This window comes from Carlito syrichta, unplaced genomic scaffold (assembly GCF_000164805.1).
Source record: "Carlito syrichta isolate Samal-C Ts95f unplaced genomic scaffold, Tarsius_syrichta-2.0.1 Scaffold303086, whole genome shotgun sequence".
Lineage (NCBI taxonomy): Eukaryota > Metazoa > Chordata > Mammalia > Primates > Tarsiidae > Carlito > Carlito syrichta.
The window spans coordinates 1,634-9,447 of record NW_007247182.1 but is presented as its reverse complement, the minus strand read 5'-3'; the positions used below and the strand labels follow the sequence as shown (position 1 = coordinate 9,447).

Here is a 7,814-nt window from a genome sequence, read left to right as displayed (position 1 = left end):
AAAAAAAAAAGAAAAGAAAAGTCAACTCAAGAAGACCCTTCAAGATCAGCTCATCAGGAGAGCAGGGCTGAACCATCTTTCCCAGCAGCCACCACCCACGGGCCATGGGCCAAGGATTCAGGGCCCCTTTCACTCCCAGTTCAAGCAGTATTGGAAGCCTTGGGACACCGTCCCTGGGTATGGGGCTTTAAGACTCCTCTCCCCAGGTCACCAGGGACCAGTCACAGCACTTGACCTCCTGTCCTCGGGGACCATCCAGCTTCGGGCCCCTCTCCCAGAGCTCTGGGCTGCCTACAGTGTGGGCCAAGTCCTGCCTTTCCCCGGGTCCTCGGCTCATGCATGAATGTGTGGCCGGCCTTGGAAGGGGCTCTGGTCCTCACAGGCAGGGTGAGCATCATGTCAGCACTCAAAAAGTTTCCGATTTTGGAGCATTTCAGATCTTGGGTTTTCAGGTTAGGGACGCTCAGCTTGTATTGATATAGCAAAGAAAATATTTCTATCTACAGGACGCTGGCCAGCACTAAACGCATAGAAAAGGTGAGGAGAGCCCAGCAGGGGCACTGCCCATACTGGCATTGCACGAGTGGAAAAGGTGCCTCGGGCCCTGCCAGAGGAGATGCAGCTGGAAAATCTGAAAGGATGCAGGCTGCCAAACCACCTGTAGCTCCCTGCATGAGGGCCATGGCCACCGGTTAAGTGGGGCTGAAAATCCCGCCTCTGCGCCTTGCTGAGTCATCAGAGACTCCGAGACACTGTGGGGCCCTCTGACACATGGAGGCCTTCTGGGAGTCCCACCCGCACTGAATCATGTTCAAGCCTGGCCCTGGGGAAGGGGTTCCTCCCTGTGATTATGGGCCGAGGTGCAGTGAGGATCTCTTAGTTTTAAACAGCCGACCACCTGAAAACTGCCCAGCCACAGGGAACCAGGCTGTCGAAGACTCAGGGTGTCAGGAAAAGTCTGCGGACCATGGGTGTAATCATCAAGGGGCCCAAGGGCATTAAGAAAAGGCAACTCAAGAAGCCCCTTCAAGATCAGCTCATCAGGAGGCAACAGAGCACCCAGCCATCTGTGGAGGATGCTGCCATGGAAAGGAAGCGTGGGAGGCCGGCCCTAAGGGAGCCAGAATGGTCTCACAGGGTGCAGAGGCCCCAGATGCTGGTGGGCAGCCCCTCCCACACCAAGCCCTCATCCACACAGGCGCATAGGCTTTCTTCCCTAGGAAAGCAGATGATGTTCCCCCGGCTGCCTCTGCAAAAGGCCTGTCTGGGGACCAAAGGGAGTCCAAAGACCTGAAGCACACCATCTTTATTTTGGAACAGGCAGCAGCAAAATCTCGAATCATGCAGGATCCACTTGATCCACTTGTAGGTAAAACTCACTTCGAGGTGGTCCACAGAGCACCCAAGGCCAAGGTGAGTTGGAAGTTCGGGAAGGAAGGCTCATCTGGTCAACTGATGGTTGCCAAGAAGCCCCCACTCCCTGCAGCCGGGAACCTCATCAACTTGCCCTGGCGAGGGCTTGCAAACCCTTCCAAGGCCGACTCCACCATGCCTGCCTTCAATGCCATGTCACCCATCAAACAAACCAATGACATGCAGCGGGACGTCAGCCACCTGGGGCCCGATCTGCCCCCCATGCTGCAGAGCTCCACGTACCTGCTGCTCTTGTCCCCAGGGGACCAGTTTGAGAGTGAGCTAATCCAGCAGCTGCAATTCCTCATCCCGGACAACAATGTGCGGAGGCTTGTTTCCCACGTGATCAGGACCCTAAAGATGGACTGCTCTGAGAGCCACGTGCAGCTGCTCTATGCCAAGCTCATCTCCCAGACGGGCTTCCTGATGAAGCTCCTCAGTGAGCAGCAGGAGGTGAAGGTGGCCAATGCAGAGTGGGACACGGAACAATGGAGGAACGAGTGGGACAGGGAACAATGGAGGAACAACTACATCAAAGAGTACTGAGGCCCAGAGCGAGCAGAAGGGCCAGGAGTCAGACGAGGTGAGGATGACCACAAACACAGAGGATGCCCTGAGGGGGAGAACCACATGGAGCCCGGGGCTCCAGCACCTCTCATCCTGGCCACATAACTTTGACCATGACAGTGACCTCACACTTTGCTCATTTAAAGCATGAAGCAGACCTGATACACAAGACAAATTGCAGAAGGAAACGCTAATAGTGTGACCATGTAACGCATTAGACTTGCTCTGTTATTTAAGATCCTATAGACTACCAACTTGGAAGAATGGGGTATTGAATAGCTAGCTAGCGCCCTTTCCACTACTTTGTTTTTTAAAAAACTTGTTCTTTCCTTTTCTTTCTGTTCTTTTTTTAGCTCACTAAAGAAGTTCCAGGATATGGCTATCATAAAAAACCAATCGTGGCGATATCCATTAGTGTCATCTTCACAATTTTTATTTTAATCTTGTGTCTCATTGAGGTAAGGACAACAATTAACTCAGATTTCCAGAATGAAATGCTGTTTTTCCTGTAGATTCAGAACCCACATGCTGAAAATCAAAGTCACTTTCCCACCTACTCGCACTTGACAATCCTCTCCAGTCCCCAAGACTAAGGAAAGTTTTGTTCTTTACTGCAGAGTATGTCCCGGGGATGTTTAAAGGAACTTTCCTCTCAGCAGATCTCTGTGGAACTGAAACCAAGTTAGCAAACCATGAGACTCTTTCCAAAATCAAAGTTTAAGAGGGCCAGAGTATATATGACAGCAACATCTCTCCAACCCAAAACTATCTAACAATCTGGTGTACTTCCCAGTCATTCCCGATCTGCCATGGGTTTATTTCCCTGTTGCGGAAATGACGAGAGATGTATAATCTCCACCGTCTCGCAGCTGCCATCACCCTAGAAAAGGACATGGCCAAAGACAGAAGGGCCATCCCGTAGAGGAGTCAGAGTCACGTAGCTCCTGCTCCTCCAGTGTTTGAGGTGCTAAGGGACCCAGGGAAAGCATCCCGAGGCGTGTCCCACTTACAGGAACTATTTCTGAACCTTGCCTCTGTTTACCTTTTGCTCAGTTACATAATGGCACACCCTCAAGGGGCTCAGGCAATCCACTCACCTCAGCCTCCCAAAGGTGCGGGATTACAAGCTGAGCCACCAACTCAAAAAAAGAAGAAAAAAAAAAAGCATGCAGAAGGATGTGTTTAGATTGTATGCAGACGCTACGCCACTGTATGTCAGGGACTTGAGCAGCTGCAGATTTTGGTTTGGGGTGTGGGTGTCCTGGAGCCAGTGCCCTCAGTGCTGTAGAAGAGAAAACAGGATAGAACTCCTGTCTTCAAAGAAGTTCCTGCATTGGGTAGATAAGACTTAAAACTAATAAAGATCTAGAGACAGTGGTCGTTGTGGTAGATAGCCACGTTTTCTTCCAAAACAAATTTACGCTCATGGAAAGAAGATGAAAAAACAAGGAACCTCAAGGTAAACGTTAACCCTGCAACTTTTAATTGAGGGAACGCACCTCTGACTGTCCCTCATTATGTAGTGCAGTCACTGCCAGAAGCAGGAAGGATGCTTCCTCACCCTGGTGTTTGGTCAGGCTCCAGCAAAAACCAGATACCCAAAGCTGTGTTGGACGGGCTAGCAAGGACACGGCTGCTCTCACCAGCCCCGCAGGGAAACGGGAGGTGGGGAAGAGTTTGGCGGTGCCTGTTCCTGCTGCAGAGGGCATCAGGCCAGGCCAGAAGCCTTCTCGGAGCTCTGGGGAAGGGCAGGGAAGGCCACTTGGTATGGGGCGAGGGGCGAATCTCCTCACAGCTGAGAGCAGGTGGAACAACTGAGTCCTTCCTCTACAGTGGCAGGAAAGCCCCCCCCCCCCCCACCGGGTGCTGGGCCTGCACTCTCCATTCCTGCTATCCAGACCTCATGGGGCTTTGACTGGGAGAGAACTTGGACAGCAGTTGGTCTCCTCCTTTATAACAGGAAATGGAGAAAGAGAAAGGCAGGCTGTCTTGCCCCGTGGTCACACGTCCAGTGAGCATCTGAAAGAGGCCAGTCCCCTGCAGCAGGTGCTCCTGCACTGTCGCCACCGGGCCGGGCTGAGCGTGTTCTGTGCCACAAAGCAGCATACACACGCCAGACAGACAAGTGGCTCCTGAAACAGCGCTTGATGTTTCTCTGTTCTGCTCAAATTCACAAAGAGCAATGTCCTTTAAACTGGCTCTGCAGCTCGCTCGCTCCCAGAGATGCCTGCAGTGATGGAATCTGGGAGGTGGGGGGCTTTGCTAGCTGGACTCGGGCGTTTGCTCAGTGTGATCTGGCTCAGAGGGTAGAGCATCCGGGTCATAGAAGCACCCGCCTCCCCCCACCCGGCTCCTGCTGTGTGAGACCGCATCTGAGGAGATGGGTGGACATTGCCCCTCGAGGGTGTGCCATACTTCCGCCTGGCCTGGTTGGCCAGTGTGCTCACTGCACAAGAGCCGTGGCCATGGGATGAATGGGGCTGAAAATCCCGCCTCTGCGCCTTGCTGAGCCATCAGAGACTCCGAGACACTGTGGGGCCCTCTTAAACATGGAGGCCTTCTGGGAGTCCCCCCTGCAGTGAATCAAGCCTGGCCCTGGGGGAGGGGTTCCTCCCTGTGATTATGGGCCGAGGTGCACACCCAGTCCTCATGAGACCGGGGCAGACATTGCGAGCGGCACGGGAGACCAGGGCAGACACTGCATGTCTCCCAGGGGCTTCTTTGGGTTTCTGCTGCACAGGAAGTGCTCATCAAGGGAGTAGGAGGTAAGTTCACGAGGGCAGGCACCAGGGAGGTGGGAGCGTGGTGTTCACCTGCCCTCTCTTCTTCCAGGAGGGCATCTCCTGGCTGAGGCAGCTGCTCTGGCTCAAGGACATATACAAAATTTTGAAAACCTCCCACAAGAAGTTGGCACAGAGTCCACACAAGGATGAGGAAGGTAGTGATGAGGAGTTTGTACCCAGGGGGGTTGCTGTGTGAGCGGCTGGGCCTGGAAGAGGAGGTTTGGGAGGCCGAGCTGCTCTCTTCAGGGGAACAAGCCTCGGCCTGTCCTTCCCACCCAGGGACAGCAGAGAAGCCCTGACAGAGAGGCGTCAGGGGAGTCGTGGAGGTCGATGAGGAGACAGAGTGGCCCCAAGGGGAGGAGGCTGTGTAGTGACTTCAACTGTGATTATGGGCCGAGGTGCAGTGAGGATCTCTTAATTTTAAACAAGAAAACTCGGCAGGCCACCTGAAAACTACCCAATCACAGGGAATCAGGCTGTCAAAGACTCAGGGTGTCAGGAAAAGTCTGCGGACCATGGGCGTAATCATCAAGGGGCCCGAGGGCATTAAGAAAAGGCAACTCAAGAAGACCTTTCAAAATCACCTCATCAGGAGAGCAGGGCTGAGCCATCTTTCCCAGCAGCCACCACCCATGGGCCGTGGGCCAAGGATTCAGGGCCCCTATTGCTCCCAGTTCAAGCGGCACTGGAAACCTGGCAACACCGTCCCCGGGTATGGGGCTTTAAGACTCCTCTCCCCAGGCCACCAGGGACCAATCACAGCACTTGACCTCCTGTCCTCGGGGACCATCCAGCTTCGGGCCCCTCTCCCAGAGCTCTGGGCTGCCTGCATATACTCAAGGACATATACAAAATTTTGAAAACCTCCAAGAAGATGGGACAGAGTCCGCACAAGGATGAGGAAGATAGTGATGAGGAGTTTGTACTCAGGGGGGCTGCTGTGTGAGCAGCTGGGCCTGGAAGAGGAGGTTGGGGAGGCCGAGCTGCTCTCTTCAGGGGAACAAGCCTCGGCCTGTCCTTCCCATCAAGGGACAGCAGAGAAGCCCTGACGGAGAGGACAGCACCAGGGGAATTGGTGGAGGTCGATGAGGAGACAGAGTGGCCCCGAGGGGAGGAGGCTGTGTAGTAACTCCAACTTTGATTATGGGATGAGGTGCAGTGAGGATCTCTTGGTTTTAAACACGAAAACTCAGCAGACCATCTGAAAACTGCCCAAAAACAGGGAACCAGGCTGTCAAAGACTCAGGGTGTCAGGAAAAGACTGCAGACTGTGGGTGTAATCATCAAAGGGCCCAAGGGCATTAAGAAAAGGCATCTAAAGGAGACCGTTAAAGTCAGCTCATCGGGAGGCAACAGAGCACCCAGCCATCTGTGGAGGATGATGCCATGGAAAGGAAGCGTGGGAGGCCGGACCCAAGGGAGCCAAAATGGTCTCTCAGGGCGCAGAGGCCCCAGATGCTGGTGGGCAGCCCCTCCCACACCAAGCCCTCATCCACACAGGCGCATAGGCTTTCTTCCCTAGGAAGCAGATGGATGTTCTCCCAGCTACCTCTGCGAAAGCCCTGTCTGGGGACCAAAGGGAGTCCAAAGACCTGAAGCACACTATCTTTATTTTGGAAGAGGCAGCAGCAAAATCTCGAATGATGCAGGATCCACTTGATCCACTTGTAGGTAAAACTCACTTCAAGGTGGTCCACAGAGCACCCAAGGCCAAGGTGAGTTGGAAGTTCGGGAAGGAAGGCTCATCTGGTCAACTGATGGTTGCCAAGAGGCCACCACTCCCTACAGTCCGGAACCTCATCAACTTGCCCTCGCGAGGGCTGGCGAACCCTTCCGAGGCCGACTCCACCGTGCCTGCCTTCAATGCCATGTTGCCCATCAAACAGATCAATGACATGCAGCGGGAGGTCAGCCACCCGGGGCCCTATCTGCCCCCCACGCCGCAGAGCTCCACGTACCCGCTGCTCTTATCCCCAGGGGACCAATTTGAGAGTGAGCTAAACCAGCAGCTGCAATTCCTCATCCTGGACAACGATTTGCGGAGGTTCGTTTCCCATGTGATCAGGACCCTAAAGATGGACTGCTCCGAGAGCCATGTGCAGCTGCCCTGTGCCAAGCTCATCTCCCAGATGGGCTTCCTGATGAAGCTCCTCAGTGAGCAGCAGGAGGTGAAGGTGGCCAATGCGGAGTGGGACATGGAACAATGGAGGAACAACTACATCAAAGAGTACTGAGGCCCAGAGCGAGCAGAAGGGCCAGGAGTCAGGAAGCAAACCCGATACACAACACAAATTGCAGAAGGAAATGCTAGTAGTGCGACCATGTAACGCATTAGACTTGCTCTGCTATTTACGATCCTATAGGCTACCAATTGGAAGAATGGGGTATTGAATAGCTAGCTAGCGCCCTTTCCACTACTTTGTTTTTTAAAAAACTTGTTCTTTCCTTTCTTTTCTTTCTCTTTTTTAGCTCACTAAAGAAGTTCCAGGATATGGCTATCATAAAAAACCAATCGTGGCGATATTCGTTACTGTCATCTTCACAATTTTTATTTTAATCTTGTGTCTCATTGAGGTAAGGACAACAATTAACTCAGATTTCCAGAATGAAATGCTGTCTTTCCTGTAGATTCAGAACCCACATGCTGAAAATCAAAGTCACTTTCCCACCTACTGGCACTTGACAATCCTCTCCAGTTCCCAAGACTAAGGAAAGCTTTGTTCTTTACTGCGAAGTATGTCCCGGGGATGTTTAAAGGAACTTTCCTCCCAGCAGATCTCTGTGGAACTGAAACCAAGTTAGCAAACCATGAGACTCTTTCCAAAAGCGAAGTTTAAGAAGGCCGGAGTATATATGACAGCAACATTTCTCCAACCCAAAACTATCTAACAGTCTGGTGTACTTCCCAGTCATTCCCGATCTGCCATGGGTTTATTTCCCTGTTGCAGAAATGACGAGAGATGTATGATCTCCACCGTCTCGCAGCTGCCATCACCCTAGAAAAGGTCACGGCCAAAGACAGAAGGGCCATCCCGTAGAGGAGTCAGAGTC

At 52.9% G+C, this 7,814-nt stretch overlaps 1 protein-coding gene across 2 annotated transcripts in view; it reads left to right on the top strand.

The window, feature by feature from the left end:
* The first annotated feature begins 1,202 nt into the window (after positions 1-1,202).
* The window catches only part of LOC103259994 (leucine-rich repeat-containing protein 37A3-like), an 8,137-nt gene continuing 1,525 nt past the window's right edge, over positions 1,203-7,814 (top strand). The window contains exons 1-3 of one of the 2 annotated variants that reach the window (XM_008057639.1): positions 1,203-1,996; positions 2,334-2,438; positions 7,233-7,401. In XM_008057639.1, the coding sequence (XP_008055830.1) occupies positions 1,342-1,959 (618 nt within the window). In that variant the 5' untranslated portion in view covers positions 1,203-1,341 and the 3' untranslated portion in view covers positions 1,960-1,996; positions 2,334-2,438; positions 7,233-7,401. Of the gene's footprint in view, positions 1,997-2,333; positions 2,439-7,232; positions 7,402-7,814 lie in introns of those variants that run through there. The other variant, XM_021712114.1, reaches the window with a different exon arrangement.